The 25,621-nt window shown below is 27.1% G+C and overlaps 1 protein-coding gene across 1 annotated transcript; it reads left to right on the top strand.

Moving 5' to 3' along the window:
• The first annotated feature begins 22,303 nt into the window (after window positions 1-22,303).
• LOC137838058 (Leucine-rich repeat (LRR) family protein) lies at window positions 22,304-25,394 on the top strand. The gene has a single exon (XM_068647276.2). The coding sequence runs from the start codon at window positions 22,631-22,633 to the stop codon at window positions 24,791-24,793; it is 2,163 nt and encodes a 720-aa protein (XP_068503377.2). The 5' UTR covers window positions 22,304-22,630; the 3' UTR covers window positions 24,794-25,394.
• The last annotated feature ends 227 nt before the right edge of the window (window positions 25,395-25,621 follow it).

The raw sequence follows: 25,621 nt of genomic DNA, 5'->3' as shown, positions 1-25,621 counted from the left end.
GTGTAAGTGCAATATAGAGCAACACATAGCATAACTAAAAGGCTGAACATTAATTTAAACTATTTTTTTTATCTGCAAATTAATTAATCAAATTAAACTAATAATATGTAGTTTTTCTAATCATGTTTTTAGATGCCAAAATAATTTGAATGGGTTTCGAAAGCTGAGAGAGGACAATTTCTTCTAGAAAAGAAATGAATAATGAGTTATGATAATCACGTATGACATTAACTTTTTTATATTCAAATAATGAAACTAAATCAAAGTAAATGAATGAAAAATCATCAAATTCAAATTAATTTTAGATATTAAAATAATTAATTACTATTGAATTAAATTAGAGAAAAAAAAATTATTAGTATTTAAACTAGTTTTTATTATTAATAAAAATTTATAAAGTAATTTTTAAATTGGTATTTAATCATTAGCTAATATATTTTAGTTACTAATATTTTAAATTTTAAATTGATCTCAATTAGTCTTTTAGAGATTAATTTAGAAACTAAAATATTAGCAGTTAAAACCTTAGTAGCTAATGGTTAGATATCAATTTAAAAATTACTTTATAAATTTTTATTAATAATATAAACTACTTTAAATACTAATAATTTTTTAAATTTCTAAAACGGTCTCTAATTTACTCAAATAATAACTAATTATTTTAATACATAAAAACACGTATAAAAGTGTAAAATTTCCCATTTTTTTAATAGTTTGATTCTTGATGTTGTTGAAGCTTGCATAAACTCAATGAAATTATCACATAGAACAAATTTTTCTTTATTAAGTTCATGTGTCAATAAAGTTATTTTGGGTTAAGTTCAAAATTTCTTTTTGTCATGTTAGCCATAACTAATAAAACTTCTTAATATGTGTTTGCACAGCTATAGATGACCCCAAAAGTTTGGCAAGTTTTTTAGAGATTCCTACATCATCAACCCATTTTAAAGTTTGGCAACCTACTAATTTTTTTTTCTTTTAAACAAGTAAATTTTCTTATTTGATTTTAAATTTAATATAATCATTTTTACAAATAAGCTAGATCATATACCTAACAAATTTTCTGAATATGTAAAATTAATTAGGTTAACTCTTTGTTGATGTGATGGTATTAAGAGGATTTTGTTTGGAGAAGTTGTTTATTTTGTAAATATTGACAAGAGTAAGTAATGAAAAGATCATTTACAAAACTTGTGTGATAACTAAAGTATTAAAGTATTATTATAATTTTAAACAATCCATATTTAAAAATTAAGTTTCTCCTAAACTTGCAATTCGTTTATTTGATAAAATTTTGTTGAGAATGGTTTTCACCTGTTTTTTTAACAACTAAAATTACATTAGTATTTTAAATTTTTAAAAAATGTGAATTAGTCCCTCTATTAAATCGTCATAAGAAAATATAAAATTTATTGTGAAATGTAAAAATTATAAATAAGAAGAATGAGTTAGAAATTGAAATACTTTTATCAAATAAAGACAATGATTATTTTTCTAATATATGTGTGCCACAGTATTAACTAACATATATTTGTTTTATTTCATTATTAAATGATTCAAACTATTTTCCCCTTGTGTCATATATTTTTATTAATTTTTGATTGATAAGTTTTTTCCATACATTAAAGCATCATTAATTTTTTATTCAAACTTATGTGGCATTAATTAAATTTCTTTCTTTTTCAACTTTATTTGAATCATCCTGGATCATGAGATTTTTGGGCCTGAAATAATGATTAATACAGCAAAGTGTGCTTTTGGGCCTGGAATTATGATATTAAAAACAAAATGTAAATGAAGTGAAAGTGTGAACATAATATATTCAATAACCAAATTTAAATATTTTTCTAAAAATTCATATTTAAATTTAAATAATTAACTCATTCAATTAATTAATTAATTCAAAAATCAAAATATTATTTAATCTAATTCATATTTAATTATCAAAAATAATATTCAATTTATTCCTAATTTTATTTTCAAAATCAAAATAAAAATTGTAATAAAAAAGTGTAAATTAAAATTAGAGAAAAGAAGAACAAACTCAAACTCATATCGTTGAAAGATGTGCAAAACTCAATTTGCTTGTTTAATATTTTGTTTAATATTGTTTTCAAGAATTGATACTCCATAACTAGTTATTCATGGATGAAACAAATGAAATTGAGAAAAATTAAGAGAAGAAGAAAAAAAAAGATAAATAGACAATTTCTAAAACTAAAAATTAAACAAATAATTCTTGTGTGATTTATATATATATAAATGTGAGTTTTAATTAGATTATAAACTCAATTACAAAAATTTAAATTAAATGGAAAAAATTGAATTATACAAATTGTAAAAAAAATAAACAAATTTGTCTAAATTTAAAAAAATCATAAATAATATCATAAAACTCAAATCTAGCAAATCATGTGTAAATTCCTAAAATTGTAGAATCCAATACAACTTGAATAAGTCAAAAGTAATATTTATAAAAAGAAGTTATACCAAAACAGTGAAGAAGAAGAAAAATGAACTGAAAATATAAAATTAAAATAAATATATACCATAAACCTAATTTATTATTAATAAAAAAAATGAGTTAAAAGTTGAAAATAGAACATATAAAAAAAAGTAGTGCTTTAAAAAAGAGTTACAAATTTATGGACAAAACATGCGTTATTGGTCCTTTTTAAAAAAATGTATTTTGATTTAATTTTTTTTAATTTAAGTAACAAAATTTAAAATTCTGTAAAAATAATAGATGTTAAAAATGAATACCTTCATAATAATATAAGAACTGAAATGGAACGTTTCAATATAAAGGTAACTAAAATGAAAATTTTATAATATAAATTAAATTTATATATAAAAAATAATTGTATAGGAACTTAGACAGTAGTAATGTGAGAAACAAAATAAAATAAATAGAAGGATTACAACAGAAGAAGAAAACAAAAATTGAAATATTTACTATAAGAACAAAAAAATTATTGAAGTCTGAATCCTAGTTATATATCAACTATCAAAGTCTATCTAAGTAAGCCTTGGATATTGGCCAAAAATCTTAAAGAGGCCCAAAATACAAAATACAAAATGAAATTGCTTCCTGCACCCAACATATTTTTGAACCTGCACTCAACACACTTTAAAAAATTCCGAAAATACCTTTTATTTCGGAAATGAAAATCTATAATTAAAAATAATGCATTCTTGAAGATTCGATTATTGTGTTCTGGATATAAAAATCTAGAAACAATAATCAAAACCTCATTCCAGATAAAAAAAAAATCATAATTGAAAATAATGTATTCCGAAAAAATTTATCCAGAAAAAATTATTGTGTTTTAGCAAAGGAGGTCCGGAATGTAATTTTATATGTACCCATTTTTAAAGGTATTTTTATCTTTTTCACCTTTAATTGGGTGCAGTCGTATGTACCGGAAACAATTACCAATACAAAAAATGAAAAAAAAGTGAGATCTCTAAGAGTTACATTGCCAAATTCTTAGTGCACCTCCTTCTCACACTAAATATTTTTAAAAATATCAAAATTGTTCATTTCGAAGTTTACAATTCAAAATTCAAATTTTGTATTTCAAATTCTACCATCTCAAATACAAAATTTTACATTCTAGATTGTAAAATTTTGAATACAGAATTTGCATTCTAAAGTAAACTATCCAAAATACAAATTTATATTTCAAATAATGAAATTTGAAAGGTATTTTTTAATTCAAAAATATTTTTTAAATTATATAATTCAAAAATGATAAATTATACTTTTTCGCATAAAATATGAAAATACATGAACAAAAAGATATGAAAGTGTAACAGAAAACACCTAATAAAAAAAGTAAAACTTGTGTTTGAGGTATAAACTTAAACCTTAAAATTACAACAAGTGAAGGTCTAAAAACAGTTATAGTAGATAGGTCAAATAAAAAACCATAACTCAATCTCAAATTTACATGAACTATAAAACTTATATGTACCTCCAAGAGTGTTGAAAAATTAGGGTTTCTTTGGTAGGTGAAGAACATGTGAAATGACAGAAACAAGTTAAAGGATGAATTGAGGTCTCATAAGTAAAAAATCTTATAACCCATTTTCCCACACTCTTGGAAAAGGACCAAACACAAATTCTAATCCTTGTTAGTTCCATGTTGGTATTCCAAAGTGACCCTTAAAAGTTCTTGATACCAATATTCTTATTCTTATTGTTATGCAATCCCAGTAGAGAAAAAGAAATGAAGAAGAAGAAGAAGAAGAACTGAAAGGAATCTCTTAGCAGACATATTTGTAAATGCTCTACAACTCTTAGCAGGTTGTCAGTGGGCCAGAGGAAGGTAATCAAAGGGACCAGGTGCCTCAAAAATGGCATTTGTTTTTTCTACTTCTACTCAATCTATGTCATATGTATCAATATTGACTACAATAATGGTTGTTTTTAACATTATTTTTTGTTTTTCCCTCTTCTCTTCTCTTCTTCATTTTGTTGCTTTCTTCCACTTTTTCTCATTACCTAAACAATTACCTTTTTCATTCTTACTCCAAACCCCCCACTATATTAAACAATGTCAATCATGCCCAATCATTTGGTTACCTTTTCACAACCATTACTTAGGCAAATAAAAAAGTGGTCGGACACTTCAAGATCACAAAATTACCCAAATATATATATATATATATATATATATGATTTCCTAAACACATTATTTTTTATAAAAAAAATTACTATTCTTTCTATGTATATTGGAACGAGAGTTAACCTACATCCAAAACATTCAAATGTGTATTTTTTTAGTTCTATGTTGAACTTTTTAACTTTTTTTTTTGTGATATAGACGTTTTTTACAAAAATTGTACTTAGATGTTAAGGAAAGTAGAATAACTGATATTATATTTTTTTCTCGTATTGGAAGGAACTGAGAGAACTATTATTTCATTCTTGATCGATCGGTCATATTTCTTTCCTATTTATCTCACTAAACAATTGTTTCCCTTTGACTCATTCTTCCTACTCCTCCTTCACTCCTTCGTAAGTTTTCAACTAGGCTGGTACTTGTAAAAGATACTTTAACGATCAATTTTTTTTCTTGAAACTCGTAACTATTTATATGATTATTATGTACATTATTATTTGGCCGAATTAGCGTTTAGGTCATAATTCAGAACATATTACTTAATACTTAACCACTGTTTTAGGTTGTTAATCCTTTGCTGAGTTTAATAGAATTAGTCATGTTGATCGGTACAAACTGGGCATTGAGACTATCTGATACCGATCGGTACATATTTCACATTATATATATATATATATATATATATATTATTTTTTATTTATTTTTATTAGGAGACACTTTGTATGAGGCATGCGAAGTGAGTTGGCATTTGAAAAGGTTACGTATTTCTTATGTTGCATTTGTGGGGTATGCATGAATACGCGTCTGCAACGAATCTAAATTTTCATGGTTAGTTTGAACAATACAAAGTTGTTTGTTTTTGTTGTAACGTGCCGACAAGTTCTTAGGTTAAGAAAAGCTAGTGTAGTTTTGAGTTCTTAGCCGTTTTCTATTCCCTTATGTTTCTAAAATATTCATATCAGATAAGAAGGGATCATAAAAAATGCAGCTGGTGCTTCTCATGTTCTTTGGACCTATGCATGATTGCCTACTACTTTCCTATTTCCTCATACATTAAAATTTAACTTCTTCGAACATCATATTTACTAGAAATTATAATTTAAATCTAATTTAACCTTACAAAAATAATTGAAAACTCACTTATATACTATGAAATATATTTATCTCTAATTGATGTGAGATATCTAACTCAATATCACGTTAAGACTGTTGGGTATTAAGTCAAGATCATTTGGGTTCGGCTGACTAGACACCATGTTTAGTGGGTGGGCTTAATCGTTGTACACAGTTGAAGCGCAGATGAATATTGTTCCGTGACTTCAAGTGAGAGATTGTTGGGTATGAAGTCAGAACCAATTGGGTTGGGCTGACTAGACATCATGCTTAGTGAGTGAGCTTAATCATTGTGTCCATTTTATAATCTCTATTTAAAGAGATCATTGTACTTGTAATTGGTGTGCAACACGACATAAATGAAAATCTAATAGTTGCCCGTGTGGATGTAGGTTGCAGTTGGCGACCGGACCACGTTAAATTCTGTGTTGTTTATTTTCTGCAGTTGATTTGTAAGTATGTGTGTTGCTTCCGCGTGCGTTTTTTCCATCAAAAACCTATGTACAAACTCATACCTAAGACTATATAATGGATGATTCGATAAAAACTCAATAGCGGGTGATTTGATAAGTCCAACAACTCTCGTTACAATAGATTCTATATGATTTAGATACCATGTCAAAAAGTAAACTTTAAGTATAACTCAATCTTACAAAACTGACTTATAAGATGAAGTTTGCATACACTTATATACTACAAAATGTCATTATATCTAATTGGCGTGAATCTTCTACAATAATTATCATAATTTTCAAATGTGTTGTAGGAAGTGTTGATGGATGATGAATGGGTAGAGTGGAATGTCAAATCAGCATGTAATTTTGATGGAGAGATATCTAGTTAATGTTGAGAAAAGAGTTGAGTCCAATGCCACAAAAAAACAAGGTTATATAAGAGCTTTTTGAGTTTAGGGTTTATCTTATCTTCATGCACTGCCATGTTCCTTATGATAAGATCATACCTAGCACATGCCACCCACACGGACACTTCCAATTTTGGACCACCACCAAATTTTCTATTCATTTTTATTCCATAAGTATTAATAATTTATAAAAACAAATAATACATTATTTAGTTCCTTTACTTGTACTACGTCTTGCTTTAACTTAAAATACAAATTATTCTTGTTTCTATCTTCTTGCCATAATTTTTTATTTTGAGGCTAATGGTTAAAACATTACAAAAAAAAATCAATAATTAGTCACTAAATTAATTAAATTAAATATTATTTTAGAGACTAAATAAATATTGATATCTAAAGTAGTTTTTATTATTCATAATATTTATAAATTAATTTCTAAATTGTTATTTAGCTATTAAGATTTTAGTTACTAATTACTTTAAATTCTAAAATTGATTGCTAAAATATCGATATCTAATTAGATACCAATTTAGAAATTAGTTTATAAATTTTATTAACAATAAAAACTAATTTAAATACCAATAATTTTTTTAAGTCTCTGAAATATTATCTAATTTGATTAATATAGTAACTAATTATTTTTATCTCAGAAATTGAATTTTATTTAGTAATTTTTTGTAGTGAAAATGAATAAAATATATACTAGATAAGATAAGAAATTTTTTCATATATATATATATATATATATATATATATATTTGATTGATTCAACATTGAACACCAAATTCATTTTCAAGACTTTACCAACAATACAAATATGTGTAGCCTAACATGCAAGGCACTCTCTTAAGGACAAAAAGTGAGTGTAAATAAAAGGACTTTTTTTTATTTTTCAGACGTGATTAAAGGGATTAGTTTAGATGGTTGGACTATAGATAAGTGCTTATAATATATAACAAAATAATTAGCTTTTTATTTTATTTTTCTATAACCTTTGGTGCGTCAAATAATAGGCCTCAACACATTCTTAATTCAATGAATGGCAATAATTAATAATCTTTCAAACACTACCAACAACCCAACATTGAAAATTCCTTTCAGGAATTTGGGATTTTTAATAATTGTATGTTCCTTCTAATTTTTTAAAGTAAAGTGATTTAAATAATTGAGAACAAAACAAATCATATTCTAACATTCTCATTGTCGTATTAACGATCATTGTTCGTTCAAATCTCACATTCTATTATAAGAAAATTATAGCTAACTAAAAAGTATTAATATTTTTTAAAATATTATATTTCTATAAATTATTTTTAAAAATACATCTTTTTAGTCCGTGTATTTTGTGATAAATACGGTCCAAATTCTATATTTTTCATATTAGTAAACTTAATTTTTAAAATTTTAAAAACATAATTGATTATTTGTGGAAAATATTAAAATTAAAGACTAAATTTATATGTTTTTTTAAGTTTAAAAAACAAATTTATCATATATGAAAGTACATGGGTAGATAAGAAGATGCCGTTACTTAACTAATCTAATCCAAAAAAATCTTCAACTTCTCTCTTTGTCTCTAACAAACGCACTATTTGAGTTATTCATTAAATAATAATTCAAAACCTTCTCTTTTAGGAATAAAGCAAACAATCACGTTGAAAATAGTTAATTTAACATTAAATATATACTTTTGGTTTTCTAATTTTTTTTCTATAAAAACTCTAATGTTAGGTATGATTGTGAAACTTAATATGATTGTGAAACTTAATATCTCAAGAAATAAAAATCTTCTGTATAAAAAAAATAAAATAAAATGAGAGATTAAAACAAAACTCATATATTAACGAAAATTGTAGGGTATGAAGTCAGAACCAATTGGATTGGACTGACTAGACACATGTTTAGTAGGTGAGTTTAATCATACTGTCCCTTTTATAATCTCTATTTAAAGAGATTATTGTACTTGTAATTGGTTCATATAAAAAATTATACATAGATCATTTATACTTATTAATAAATAGATTTAAGAAAATATAAAAATTTATTATATTAATAAAAATACTTTTTGAATAAAACGTAAGCTAGCAAACAAATGCAATTTTGGTCTCCTAATTTTATATCATTATTTTTTTTCTTCTAAAAAATTACAAAAGCAAGTTGCAATTTACTTTTTAATTTTTTAAAGAAAAACTACAAAAATTAACCCTTAAAAAGAGGTGTATTAACGTCACATCACAACGGAACTAATAAAAAATATTATGTTTTTAATATATTACTCACCAAACTAATTTCATTTTTAGGAAAAATAAATCTTATGATCTTGTGCGTGAATACAACTCTATCAATGAAAGCAAATAGTTTTTCCTTATCAGTTTAATAAAAACAATTATAAAAATTAACATGTCTAATTTTGCAATGAATTTATTAATCACTTGTTATCTCAATAAACCAATATTTTTTTTAGAATAGTTTTAGTAGATTTTTAAATAACAATTAATTTAAAAATTAAAAAAAATTAATCATGATATTTATTATGTTAGATATTATTTTATAAATTAAAATATTATTAATATATAAAGTAGTTTTTATTAATAATAAAAATTTATAAAGTAGATTTTAAATTGATATTTAATAATAGATATTAAATTTTTAACTGTTAATTACTTTGAATTATAAATTAATTATTAATTTAACTAAAAAATTATTTGAAATATAAAATTATTAGTAGTTAAAATAATATTATATATAATATTATATATAATTTAAAAAATACTTTATAAATTTTTATTAATAATAGAAATTATTTTAATATTAATGATTTGTTAGTTTATAAAACAATATTTAATTTAATTAATATAATAATTAATTTTTAAAAAATTATTTGTTGTTTAATAATTTTTATAGTATTACTTCGATTCCCTTTTTTATATTATGCTTTTTGGAAGGTGGCTATTTACTTTCAATTGGTATATATATATAGTTATTTTCATACCTATAAACCTATAAATTTGTTTTTTTTTATCAACCTATTTATTAATTGTGCCTTATTTTCTCATCTTTATCTAAGAAAAGTTATTTTAATTCCTTTATTAAATATATAGGTGAGTGATTCTTATGTCCTTTTTAGCTTTATTTTGTTAAAAATGTCATATTACTTGCCATCGTATATTCTCAAATGTATAAGTAACCTCTCTCTAATATTTAAATTCCTATAATTAAAAAAACTTTCCAACTATAATAAGAGCATTAATAGTAACAAGTGCCTATAAACTATTTAGGGTAAGAAATTATTGCTTGAAACTATTTATGGTTTGCTTAAAGTTTTAAGTCACTTCTACAAATAATTATTCTTTAAGAAGAACAAAATATTGTATCTAAGTTTGTAACAACAGTAATAAATATCATTATATATCAAATTCAAATCTAAATTAAAAAATATATAGAATTATGAGGATTTAAAAAAAACAATTAAAATAAATTTGAGTCTAAGTTGTATAGAGATATTGTGGTTGAATAAATACTATAAAATACATTTTTTTAACATATGAAACTGTTAATATTAGTTATTTTTATTAAAGATATTATAAAAATGTGTATGCATATACAAAGAGGGATTATATATATATACACTAAAATCTAACTTAAAGAAAAAAGATATAAAATTAAACTTACTCTAATAAAAAAAATATAATCGAAAATTATTTTATTTAATGCCAAGAGTCCAATAATAACTTCTAATAAATAGAGTAATATGATTAGAGAGAAGTTAAAGGAGAAAAGAATAAATGTTTCCGGATAAACAGTACTTCTTTTAAAATAAAATTTGAACAATTATTTTTATTTTTTTTATAAAACTTTTCTCTTTATGAATAAAATATTTAAATATTATTTTAATTATTCTAAAAGTATCTTCTAAGTCTTTACATTATGAATTTAAATTATCTTTTAAGGCATTGCTAAATGATAATCTAAGTGTGTAATTATAATAATAATCATAAAATTTGGATAGGTATGCTACGTTTGGACCAACAGAGTTATAATTATATGGTTGAATGATTTTACTTTATTATTTAAGTTTTTTTATTTTGTATCAATTTTAAACTAAACTTAAAACATAAATATTTGCATGCACATGTAAATATTACAAATATTTTCTTTCAATTTATATTTTTTTCATCTTCAATATTGTAGAAAATGTTTAATTCTATATTTATTTTTTAAATTTCACAACATCACGATGATGTGATAATATATGGTTGATGTCATTGTAAGGTCACATTTTGGTGACATAATTTACTATAACACATTATTAGTATAAATAGTGTCGTTCTTAAGATTGTTGTAACAAGTCTTAACAAAAAGATAAAGGATGAAACAAATGAAAAGGTTGAAAGCAAAAACTAGTAGAAAAAAGCTTTATAAGCTAAGATTTTAGAAATTATTAAACTATTAGGATTGAAATTTTATTTAACCACTATTTAATCTTTCACCATTTTAATCTCCAATTAAAAAAGTTAAATCTTTACCAAAATTTAAAGGTTTTTCGTTGTAAATTATGAATTATTATCTCATAGTATCGCTAGGATTCATAACTGTATTTGAAATGTTGTTTGTTTTGAAGTTTTTGAGCTTAGTCACGGTTTTGTCTTTAAAAGGCGTATCAGTGGATTAAGAGAGGAATGTGTATTTAAACTGTCATTGACATCAACTCATAAGCGAAGTGAGATTATATTTAGGTTGAAACACTTATAAAACTAACATTTTTAATGCATCATTTTATGTCAAAATTCTTTATATGTTATTGTATATTTATGGGTGATTCGATAGTGGACGATAACCTAATAAGATTAACAAAACTTTCTTAATAAAATAGACTCTAAATTACTATAATATTGTATCAAAAAGTGGGTTTTAAGTATAATCCAGTCGTATAAAATTGAGTTAGAAGGCAATATTTGTATTTATTTGCATTCGTTTGTGTTGCGTTCACTGTTAGGACTAATGTTTTGTGGATGCTTCATAATCGATATGAAATATTTGTCCTAATTACTGTGGAAAAACTAGATTTTGGATTACTCATATTTTTCGTGAAGGGAATATGTGTGTTAATAAGTTGACTAATTTAGGATTTATTCATAGGGAATCATTTCATTAGTATAATAGACTTTCATCTAAATTGTTCTTAGAATTACTTATGAATAGGTATAGTTTACATATATATCGTTTTTGTTAATATATGAGTTTTTGTCTAATCCTTCCATATTTTTGTATTTTTTTTTTAATAATTCTTTTTTTGAGGTGTCAGTCTGTCAAGTTGCATAGTGATACTTAATATGAAAGTTTTTATAAAAAAAAATGTTTATATGGGATCTTAAACATAATTTTTTTAAGAAAAATAATAAAAGTACAATTATAACTTTAAACTAAAAAGGAATGAATTGGGAATTTTGTTTTTTTATAAAAGAAAGGGTTACATAGATCCTAAGCAAATGAGGTTGCACATGTGTGATGAGTATATAAGCCGTGAATTGCAACAAATAGAAAATGTTGATCAATTTGTCTCTAATAGTTGTCATTTATTTATTTATTTATTTTGGTACATTTACGATTTTGAAGAACTATAGTTCCATGGGACATTCGAAATCTTGACTTTCTCTACATAAAATAATTGTATTGAAAGGAATATACACAGAAAAGGTCAAGGGTAAAATTAAATGCTTGTGTGCTATACAAGCATGTATATGCACATGTTTTCTTCCATTTTTCAACTTAAAATAAACCCTCATACGTGGAACAAAATTAAGGTATCATTTTATATCACAAAATTAAATTAAATAATTCCTATAGTTAATAAAGTGTCACAAAAGTGAAATTGTGGAATATATATAATTATATAATGTGCAATTTTAAAAAAATAAAAAATAATTATTTGCTTACAATTCTTTTTGAGAGTGGAGATCACGAAGAGTTTAGAATTAACTAGTGCTCAAAGAAATTTTCTTTCTTATTGAATATAGAACGTGTGATAGAGAACATAATTGAATATTAGTTTTGAAAACAATGAAAAAAATAATATAAAGAAAAAAAAACCTTGACTTCTTCAAATTCTCCGTAATTTGCGTCATCACGTAATTTTTTTTTGTTTTTTTTCCTTTTATTTATTTTATTTCATTTCAAGATAATTCTCATATTTATTTTTAGAAGTTTCTTTATTTTTCCACCGAAAAGAGTACTAATATATTTATTAGGCTAATAAAGTGCTTAAAAAGAAATAAAATAAAACTTTATTTAATCATTTCCACTTTCTTTAACTTTTCTTTGACAGTTCATTATTGAGTGTTATCGCTTGCACTTCGCAGCAAAGATTCAAATAATTAATTAAAAATTAATTGTTTTTTTTATATACTTTAAAATAAGGAACTGAATAACAAGAACTTTTGTCATCCAATAATGCTTAAAACAATCATTAGTTTTTTTTTATATATATATTATTTTGTGTTAAAAAAATAGTTTTTGAAAATAAAATAAAAAATAGATGGCGTGAGGAGGTTTTGAATGTGATAGTCAACACGGAATAAGATTTGTGGACCCACGTGGAATGTTTCGAGCGCGACACGTGTTAACCTAAAACAAAAACAACTAACAGCTGGCATTGCCGGTTGGCAAATTTGTCTTACTCTCATTCATACGTGGCAGGTGTTGCCACCTAAGGTTCTTCCTACTGCACTATTTTTTTTTTATCGATTATTATTCAATATAAATAAATCGTATCTAACTCTAATTCAACGTACTTTACCAAATTAATTTAATAATAAATTATTCAAAGTACTTTTTAATATATGTAAATGGTGTTTATTAATTAATTGAATAAAAGTGATTGTGCACCAACTTATTTTCAAACGTTAAAAGCCAAAAGAGGTTAGAGACTCTAGTTTTCGTAGATTATCTAAAATGATATTTTACGTGAAAATAATGTTTATTATGGATTAAGTTTTTATTAAAAAATAGAATATAGAAAGTTAGTTACGTTATCTGATTCTTTAGCCAAATGCTCCTGATGGCTAAAGTCCAATTAAAATTGCTATTATTGTTGAATCATGGTATTTTTTTTAAGTTCAAACTTCATTAAAGTGAATATTTTTATTTTTTTTATTCATAATAAATAATAAATAAATATGAATCACTTTAGTGGTGATTCAACCCTTATACAATAATTTACCCATAATTTTCATGACAAAACTTATTCCAAAGTCTGCCAAAATAGAACTCTCCTAGCTAACATAGAGGAAGACATATATGGAAAACAGTCAAACAGCTTGAATGAATACGTCATGAGATCATCCTCATACAAACCAACGGATCTATGCACTAATTAGAAAATGAAAAATTCACAAACTATGACTTGAATGTAACCCATGACCAAACTTTTAATTGAACTAAAGCAAAAGCTTATAGAACATCCACTACTCCTCCGTTAAAAATAACTATATTTTTATGCTTCTAAACCTCGTTGATAATAAAAAAAATATTATATAGCAATTTTGTTAATTAACTTTTATACATTTTTCAGTATTGTCAATATAGTGTCATATCGCTCAGGAGTCGAAGTTAAGAGTAGTTTATATACCTTTTCAATCCACCAATATGTATTTTAAGAAAAAATTCGTGATAAAATACAAACTTCTAAAACGAACAATACCTCGAATACAGTGATGAATTATCTGTATGATAATACCTAATATAAGATATACTAATTAATTGAAGAATCACCCTAACAATAAAATCTCTAACTAATCAAAGCATAATACTTCACACAATAATTTTTTCCTTATTTATTACATAATTTGGTGAGCAATTAAACATTAATTAGGTATACAAAATGGAACTGGTTGCTTGCGGAGATACAACTTCTTCAACTTGTTCTAAATCTAGTTATTAATGTATGATTGGAACTAATAATGTAACCATCGTTATATTGAGAAAGTCACCAACTTTAATTACTATATCATTTACTAAATATGTGCTTAATAATGCATCTCAAGATGTTCTCTTTTTGGAATTTTTATCTTTAACATTATATTAAATTTATATTAATCATAAACTTTTAATACTTTATTGATAAACTAAAATAGTTGTACATGCAAAATATAAAATTAATTACATTCTAACTATATGACAAATAAACCTTTTATTTTATTTTTATTTCCATTTTAACATTGTTTTTTTTACTATAAATGAGTATAAGTATGAATAATATTAGATATTTTAGATTGGGTATAGTGTATGCATATTCACTCATCCTTATTTAATTATTTTTTTATAAAAATTTCAGTTATACTGACACTTCAAGTAACAATAATGATCTAACATTACATAAAAAAAAATATTATTAAAAAAATATAAAAATAGAGACCAAAACTCATATATTAACAAAAATGATACATAGGTAAACTATACATATTCATTCATCCTTATTCTCATATTATCTTATTTAAATTACTAAAAAAAATTATCTTGTATTTAGATAAGAAATTTCATAATTTTTAAAACATTTAAATATATTGAATTTTGAATTTATCTCGTTTAAAATTATTGTTTTTCAAATATTTTTTTAATAAAAAAAATCAAATTTAATGAATTTTAATTGACATATTTGGATAGAGTATTTCAATTATCACCAAATTTAAAAAATGATTTAAATATAAAATAATTGTTAAAAATGTAAAAAAATAATTGTTGTAATTGTTATTTAATATCTTATTTTTGTAAAACAAAATATTTAATTTATATTTGGAATAATAAAAAAAAGTATAGACCTTATTCATCACTAACAAAAATAAGAATGAGACATAAATTTTATATTCAATAAAAACAGAACGAATATAAATTTTTATTTCAAAAATAGAATGAATATAGTTAAATCCACTTTTTCGTATCCCTAATTGTAAGCATAATTAGTTCCTAACTGAAAAAAAAAAACTGTGATCAAAATTAGGTAAAATGTTTTTTTTATGTCCCTAAAGCTTAATTGTTTTATCAACTTCCAGAATATTTATGTAGAGAAGACTACACCACTTTAATAAATTCAAAAGTTGACCTACACATAAGACTTTTTATAAAGAATAAAAAATAGAAAAATGGTATATAAAAATTAAAATAATTAAAAATATTATTTATAATTTATTAAAAAAAAAAGCTATTGAATGTTTGAATGAAACTGTGAGGAAAAGGAAAGATGTGACGAGCGCCGACGATCCAGGCGAGCAAGACGTGACACGTGGGGCCCAATCATGACGTCGCTTTCTCCCGCCTCGAGTTTTGTGGGACCTGATCCCTCCGCCGCATCAATGCTCATACGGACGCGTAACATGGCACTTGTCTGTGGTTGCAGTGTAAAGTGTCACCTTTTAACTTCTAAGCCTATTCTTCATCTTACAAGTCACTTCATTCATACTTCCTCTTTCGATATTTTCAATCTTCTTCCTAATTTTTATTGGTTTTAATTGATTTTTTAAATCTTATAATTGTAATTATTATTTAAGATTACAAATAACCAATGTAATGATTAACTAAAGTTATAATTATTATACTAGTAAAATATATTATCAAAATATAAAAAAGTTACATTTATAATCAAGATTGTAAAAGTTTTCAAAATACAATTACATTAAAAAAATACTTTTTATTTATTATTCTCGTGAAAATTTGCTCACTTCCTTTGTCACTTGTAAAATAACATGCGATTATATTAATAACATGTGATTATATTAAGTACAATAATAACAATAACATACATCAAATCATAAAATAATGTTTCATCATCAAGTACAATTATAACAATAACACATAACAAACACATAAATGTGAGTTAATTAAAACAATGTATAATATTGTATAATGTTATCATACATATATCAAAATCATACGTATAAATGTAATGACTAAATATGAACAATTATCCTAAAGACATACATCTAGGGTTGTATACATGTATACTCAATGCACATACATACATAAACATATATATTAGCAAATTCATTTAATATGCATCATCCATGAATGACCACCCAAAAAAGACATATGTCATACATACATAATGATATTCATCACACCATTGATTATATATCTATTCAAAGAATATGCATATCATAATATAAAGTTTGATATTGAGGATGATTATTGTTATTTTGGTTATGAGGTCATAAAATATCTTAAAATATTAAGGATAATAATTAGGTTTAATTGTAATTTATTTGATATGGAATGATTATTGAAATATGTGGTTGTTTTTTCAATGTTAAGAATTGTGTTTTACTAAAGTTAAAAAAAATTTGAATCATGTATATTAAAACATATTTATTTTGAGTTGAAATTAATGTAAAAAATTATTGTTTTGAAAAAAAGTTAATTTTCATTTATTTGTATGAAATTATTGAGTTAATATTTTTATTATGTTTTACTAAAGCAAGAGGTTGATTGATCAAAGTAGACTTAAGTTGTGACTCTAAAGATTGTAGTAAATACTCATTGCTTGAGCTTCTAATTGACTATTCAAGCAATGATTATGTGATAAATTGTGTGGGAGATTAATCGTAACAATTATCTCTCTCTCTCTCTTGAATCTTGGGTCACTAATTAAACTATTTATTGCTTTAGCGAAAGAGATTAACATAGTATCTATTTCAATGATTCAAAGTAATATGCCACAATCAATTAATGACTTTCGTTATATTAGTATCAAACATGTCCCCAACAGATACTAACATAGTAACGATCAAAGACCCAGTTGATAAAAATCAACCTTAATTTCCTATGTTAGGGTGATTAACAGTACCTGTTATAAAAAAATCTCGATAAAATAATTTCTTTCAACTTCACATTGTTTGATATCTTAATCTACATTATCAAATCATTAGTATATAATCACAATACTTTATTTTCTTAATGATTTTTATGTTTAATAATATACCATATATTCAAGTATCCACAATATCATATAAATATTTACATACATCACACATTATTATGCATATCATATGAATTTAATCATATACAAAATATCTTAAAAATGTGTACAACTCTTGTAATAAACCATTATCATTAACATCATAATATCATATAATACTAACATTTAACCATCAAATATATAATTAATTATAAATTACATCATTAATCAAATAACATAATTTAACCTTTTCATCTACTTATTTATTTATTTATATATATAATATACTTCTCAACTCTAAAACACTTGAATTTGATTACACAAAAGGTTACTTAGAGCGAGTTTTTTTTTCTCAAAAATCAACACGAATAAAAAGCTTTGTGTTTCATCAATATTTTTGTTGAAGAATTAAGTCATTGTTCAAACAAAAAATAATTTAAAAAATATAAACCATTATCTTCTATTTTTTCGCTTAAACAAAAATATCAAGAAACATAAATACAATTTTGCAAGAACTTGACATTACAAGTGTGGTTATCATACCAAGATAATCTTAAACTTATTCTTAAAACATCATATTTTTCTTAATTCTTTTAAAATAATTATGTATTTATTCTTATAGTTGCAGAGTTAATAAGAGTAATCTTTGTATTTGTATGTCAATAATATAAGTTTAGTTTAAATAAACTATTTGATGTGATCTTTGTACGATTAATTTCTTTGGGTTGTAAGTAAAGTTAAAAGAGAATATTATATTAAAGAATAATCATATTCTAAAAACTTATATATATATATATATATAAATTATATTATTTTTTGTTTTACATCAATGATAATAGTCTTGCTAAAATTAAGATGTGTTAATTTAGTCGTATTTATTATGTACAATTTTTTTAGCTAATTTGATTTTAAAAAAATAATGTGATATAAAAATGACAAATAAAAAAGCATTTAATCACAGAATAGTAAAAAACATCTTACCTTGCATTAATATAAATTGTCAAAAAATATAATTTTTATAAAAAAAACGAAAATCCAATTAAAATGAAATCATGTTGATAAATTTGGATTGACTGAAAATTTAGAAAATGTAAATAAACGAATTCAGTTATGTTTGATGAAGCTATCGAACTCATAAACACCACTCATCCATAGTTTGAAAGTGTTTGGGAGACAAAGATACTAGGAAATAAACAGGTCAATTAAGTGTCACGGTTGTGATTGATGTAATGAATTTTGAGAGTTATAACGATTAAAGAATGACGTTTGGATTAAGTTATTATCACCAGTTGTTGCTAACTTTTTATGACCAAAACGCGTTTCAAGCACTTTTACATGTCATCATAATTAAAACCATCAATTCCTTATATGAAAATAGAAAAAGAAAATAAAAATAAAAATAATATATATATATATAAATATTATCGAACGGGTTGTAATCAAGATAACGATTATCTTCTTTCTCGATTGGTATTTGTTCTTCCTTTTTGGAACACTCTCCGTGCTTTTCTGTCATTTCTCTCTACTCCTCGTTTTCATAAACTCAAAACTTGGATGATATTTATAAAAGACACTCCGACGCTAAAGTGAGATTTTAGTGTTTAGTACTATTAATATTGAATCATGACGTACATGATTCTTTATATCTGTGTCTATTTATATGATTGTCATGAATAATTTGTTATTGGGTCGAACTAGGATTTTGAATCATGATTAAAAGTGTATTATCTAATGTTTGACCACTAATTAATTTTGTTAGTATTTTATTTTAAGTGTAATGATTTTAGTCGTATCGATCGACTTTGACCGGATGCTTCACCTTTAAGTATTGTACGGATTCTCAACCGATATAATATACATTGAGTTGTTGTATTTGCTTTTTATATTTATACTTTTTCGTAATTTTCTGAAATGTCTTTTAGTTTAAGAATAGTACTATAACAATTTTTTTTAACTCTAAAATGGATAATAATTTAAATGCGAGAATTAATCTAATGTTATTTCAAACCCTAAATCATAAACACTATTATATAAATATTTTTTATATTATATTAAACTTTAAGAGAAATCATATTTAAAGAAAAAAAAACTTAGGAATTTAAAGCGGTCGATTTTGGAGGAGTGTGATCTTAACATACGAATTCAGAATGTGTCTCTTTCAGTTTAGTTTATGAATAATATTAAAACCAACAAACTCTATAAACTAATTGTGGAAAGTATTACGAGAATAAAAAAAATAAAAAACAAAATTCCAGATTCATTTAAAAATAGTTATTGATTGGAAATAGCAATTTAACTTTCTGTTCGATTATTTTAAGGGTCGTTCATGTTTAATCTGGTCATTAGTTTTGAATTTTTCAAATGAAAAATTCAAAGCAATCAATGACCATATATAGTTAATTTTTTTATTAATAATTTTATTAGTTTCAAATATGGAGTCTCACATTTTCTATTTTGTTACAAAACTACCATGGAGTAAAATAATAACATATCATAATTTAAAGTCAAATTTTTAATATGTTAGAATAGACTTATTCCTAACAAATTAAAAATAGTTATTAATTATTATTAAATTAATTATAAATATATAGTTTCAAGATGAAATCTCGATACAAAGATCTGAACTAAAAATAAACAAGAATATTTTAATCATATATTTAAAGTCTAATTTTTAATATATTTTTTTTAATTTTCTCGAATTCTTTTTACACCATTCAAACAAAAAATTTAATGATACTATTTCCGATGAATCTTTTCTCCAAGATAACTCAAATTCCGCGTCTTTGATTAAATGAGTTTAATTATAGAAAATATTTATAATTTATATGCTTTTAGATACATTATTAGTATAATATCCTATGCAAATACTTTAATTAAATTTAATGTACAGATTTATTAATTAATAAATAAACAAAATCTTATTAAATATTATATATTAAGCTCATTAATTATATTACAAAGGATTTTTAATTGGATTCAATGGTTATCCTGATGTTTCAATGTTATATCATTATGATTAAATTAATTATTAAACATATTAGTAATCAATTATATACTTAAAAAAATTTATGATTCCTTATAAGCAATTAGATAATTTATTATTATTATTTTGGCCTAGAGAATTAATTAATAAATTGTTGGTGAAATCACGTATCATTGATTTGAATACATATACGTGTTCTGTGTATTTTTTTCTTTTACTTCTAGTCCTTAATTTATACTTGAAAAGTATATTTTTAAAGATTATTTTACTTGAGGGGAAAAAATAAATCTATTTAATGTAAATAATGAATTTCCATTCTTTTATATTTTTCAAAATATTTTTCATTAAACTGATTAACTTTTTAAGAAAATAAATTTTAAAAATATGTATTAATTTTAACAAGTTATTGGTTTAGTTACTTTATAAAATAAATAATAAATTAAAATTAAACCGCATAAACAAAATAAAAAAAAAACTTCATAAAAAACTAAAATAATAAAAAAGCGCACACATGACTCGTTCCTATTTCTTCACCTGTAATGGATGTCACGATCCAAAATTGAAATAAAATATTATTAAAAAACGGAACGGAAAAAATTATTAAATAACCATATACAATTAATAAATATCTGAGAGGAAGTTACTTATTAAGCCTCAGTGATAATATATAACTATTTTAGTTTGATGAATATTTTCTCACAAACAGTTTAATTTATCTCTGTTTTTATGAGAATATTTAGTAATAGTATATTTTTTAACATTACATTAATAAATAAATAAACGGCAAAAAATCTTATTAAATATTTACATTACATATATTAAACACATTAATTATATGATTTTTAATTAAGCGTAGCAGTCATAAAAATTTGTTTGATTAAAAATGATTTTTGCTATACATTTTAAAATAATCATTATAAAAGTGAATAAATTTACCCTGTTTTTTAATATCATAAAAAAAAGGAAACGGTGGAATCTATTATTAAGCAGAAAAAGCCATAACTCCGTCCAGAAGTTATCGCCATCACGGGAATGTGTATTACGGAAAAAGATGAAGAGGTGTGAGTGCGTGACATCGTTTTACACCATTCTTTTTCATGTAACAGTCTACTCGTATGTATATACGTATTACGTATTTTTATTAATTAAATAAATTTTATTTTATTCACTAAATATAAAGTTGGGGGCATTTAATTTGGTTGGAGAGGTGTTTGATTTGACAATGGTCACCGACACAGAGGAACACCTCTCAGGTTACGAATCAGCAAAACAAAAACTGTACAGTTAAATTAAACTTGTGGCATTCTCAAATTCCACATCATGTGGCTAACGGTTTCTGATTATTTCTAAACCCAAATCCTGTGGCAAATAGCGAGGCGCGTTATAATCCGATGGATGCAACAACTACTTCATCATGTCTAAATATAATATAACGGAATCAATCATTACGAAAAAAACCGCATTACTTTTCTAAATAATAAAAATAATTAGACAAAATAGCATAAATAAAATATTAGAGGGAAAAAAAGTTTTGATTAATTATTAAGTTTATTTGATGAAAATATGGTAATAAATTAATGCATGTTTGGTGGGAATTGTCTATCCCATTCCATCTCTCCGCGTAAACCACTTTATTCAAAGCGTAAGCGAGTGAGTGCCAACTAAGTTTTTAGAAATAATAATAATAATAATTAATAATAATGAAAATAAAAATAGGGAATTATAATTTATAATGTAAAGAGTGTTGCTTTTTTGTGTAAAAAAGAATAAAAAAAAGAAAAGAAAAGCGAGTGAGGGAGAGAAGAAGGAATAGGAATAGGGAGAATCTGGTGGGGTTTGAGCTGTGATTTAGCTGTCCTTTTGATGAATTATTAAATTTAATTTTAATTTTAATTTGAATTTCATTTGAGGGTTCATTCTCTTTCTTCACACACTCTTATACGCTCCCCCAGGGCTCAATCTCATACTCTTCCTAAATCCCTAGAAACGCACATTGGTGTTGAGAGAGGAGAAATCTAAGAGAGGTGCATTATTTGGTGCAGATCTGAGGGAGTTGGAAAATCGTGTGGCGATTTCGTTCTTCAGATGCGGCATGTGAGATGAGGAAGAAAACCTATTCCTTCCATTTCTCACTTTCACTCTCACTCTCGCTCTTCTTCGTTGTGCTTGCGAACTCTCTCTGTTCTTCTGCAGCAATCTCCCACAATGGGCCTCTCACCGATGCCGAAGCCTCCTACATCAAACAGCGTCAGCTTCTATACTACAAGGACGAGTTCGGTGACAGGGGAGAAAAAGTGACCGTAGATCCCTCTTTTCGCTTCGAGAACAACCGTTTGAGAAACGCGTATATAGCGTTACAAGCATGGAAGCATGCCATTCTCTCTGATCCCAAAAACCTCACGCTCGACTGGGTGGGGCCCAATGTGTGCAACTACACCTCCGTTTTCTGTGCTCCGGCGCTTGACAACCCTAAGATCAACACCGTTGCCGGAATCGATCTCAACCACGGCGACATTGCCGGGTACCTCCCCGAGGAGCTTGGTTTGCTCACCGACCTCGCGCTCCTCCACATCAACACCAACCGCTTCTGCGGCACCGTGCCGCACAAGTTCGACAAGCTCAAGCTCCTCTTCGAGCTGGATCTCAGCAACAATCGATTCGCCGGGAAGTTCCCCGACGTGGTGCTGCGTCTGCCGCAGCTCAAGTTCCTAGATCTGAGGTTCAACGAATTCGAAGGCACGGTCCCCAAGGAGCTTTTTGATAAGGAGCTCGATGCCATTTTCATCAACGACAACCGCTTTGTGTTTGACCTGCCGGAGAACTTTGGCAACTCCCCCGTGTCGGTTATCGTGCTGGCCAACAACCGCTTCCACGGCTGCGTGCCGGCTGGAATCGGCAACATGAAGGGGCTGAACGAGATTATTCTGATGAACAACGCGTTCAGGTCGTGCTTCCCTGAGGAGATAGGGTTGCTGACAAACTTGACGGTGTTCGATGTGAGCTTCAACCAGTTGTTAGGGCCTTTGCCTGAGGCCATCGGAGGGGCCGTGGGTTTGGAGCAGCTCAATGTGGCGCATAATTTACTCTCCGGGAAGATTCCCGAGAGCATTTGTAAGCTTCCCAATCTTCAGAACTTTACTTTCTCTTACAACTTTTTCACGGGCGAGCCGCCTCGGTGTAGAGCTTTGCCGGCTGCTGATGACCGCCGCAACTGTCTTCCGGCCAGGCCGTACCAGCGCTCCGCCGGACAATGTAAGTCGTTTTTGTCGCACCCTGTCGATTGCAAGTCTTTTAGGTGTAAGTCTTTTGTTCCTACTTTGCCACCTCCTCCTCCTCCGTCACCACCATTGCCGTCACCGCCACCGCCGTCACCTGTTTATGTCCCTCATACCCCTCCGCCACCACCGCCGGTATACTCGCCTCCGCCACCAGTGTACTCGCCACCGCCACCACCTCCAGTGTATTCGCCTCCACCGCCGCCACCTCCACCACCTCCACCGGTCTATTCTCCTCCACCACCACCTTCACCACCCCCGCCTTCACCGCCACCTCCAGTCTATTCTCCACCCCCACCCCCACCTTCACCCCCGCCACCGTCGCCACCTCCGCCGTCCCCACCACCGCCAGTCTATTCACCACCGCCACCTTCACCGCCACCACCCGCACCAGTTTATTGTGTGAAGTCTCCGCCACCACCTTCACCGCCTCCACCATCACCCCCACCTCCACCAAGTCCTGTATTCTCCCCACCACCACCTGTGCAATATTACTATAGTCCACCACCGCCACCACAACACTCACCTCCACCGCCACCACCACACTCACCACCGCCGCCACCACCCTCACCGTCGCCGCCAGTTTATCCCTATCTGTCACCGCCCCCACCTCCTCCTGTTCACTCTCCACCTCCGCCGGTCCATTCACCACCACCACCATCTCCTCCACCTTGTATAGAACCACCACCACCGCCTCCACCCTGTATAGAACCGCCGCCGCCTCCACCATCACCACCGCCTTGTGAAGAGCATTCGCCGCCGCCGCCATCACCCCATCCTGCACCTTACCTGCCACCGCCATCACCATCACCACCACCTCCCCCAGTTCAATACAATTCTCCTCCACCACCAACACCTGTTTATGAATACAATTCACCGCCGCCCCCACCTCCGTCGTCTCCGCCACCAGCCCCCGTTTATGAAGGGCCTTTGCCACCTGTCATTGGAGTCTCATATGCATCTCCTCCTCCACCTCCCTTTTATTGATTCTTTTGAGAACTTTTCTCCTCTAACCCTTGCCCTGTACCCTAGCAATGAAGAAAAACATTCAAGTTCAGTTCATACTTTTGTTATTATTGGTGGCCATTTCTGCTGTGCCCTCTTCTTCCTGTGCCAGCCGTGTCAAGTAAGTCCGCGACTCTCGTCGCGAAAAATAAAACCTGAGAGAACCAGAAAGGGTTTGTGTAAGGCTGCATGTGATGTTTGTTCTAGTATAGGAAAACAGAGAGGAGGTTACAGTGGATTGAGGTAAGAGGAGAAAGTCTCTCCATATTGATTTGAATTGTTATGGATATTCGAGTTGTGAAATAAAAATGGCAGAGAAAGAGTAGGTTGCAGAGAAAATGTGTATGTATAGGGATGAATTTGGAGACCATAATTCAGGGTTGCATTGCATAGAGAGTAGCAGCACTTTCTGCTGCTGCTGCTGCTGCTTCTGCAGGTTTGTGGAGTTTATTGTTATTGTCTCTCTTATATCATACTTTTTTTTTATTTAATTTTTTGTTTCTTTTGTTTTGCAATTTATAGCATAATTTAAGAACATTTTACATGTATTGATTTTCTGAATTGAGGTAATTCCTTTCTCGTACGAGTGTCTCCAAAATATTTCTCTACTATGAGAATGTTGTGTGTGCTTATGCTTCACCTGCCCATCTCTATCTGCATTTATGTGATGTTCTCCTCATTTCTCATTCCATGCCAATGAGATCAATTAGATAGTTCTTTCAATTCAAACTTTCGCAGCAATATGTCTTTGTACCTCAGACCTCCCACTCCACCACCATCTTTCTTTAAACTTCCAATATGGTTTTGGCC

Source organism: Phaseolus vulgaris, chromosome 4 (genome assembly GCF_051622355.1).
Source record: "Phaseolus vulgaris cultivar YP4 chromosome 4, ASM5162235v1, whole genome shotgun sequence".
In the NCBI taxonomy this organism is placed as follows: Eukaryota; Viridiplantae; Streptophyta; class Magnoliopsida; order Fabales; family Fabaceae; genus Phaseolus; species Phaseolus vulgaris.
The sequence above is the reverse complement of the archived record's forward strand: the minus strand, read 5'-3'. Positions and strand labels throughout refer to the sequence as shown.

Excerpts from the sequence above, each read along its gene's own strand:
- LOC137838058 (XM_068647276.2), top strand. The coding sequence starts at position 22,631 with ATGAGGAAGAAAACCTATTCCTTCCATTTCTCACTTTCACTCTCACTC.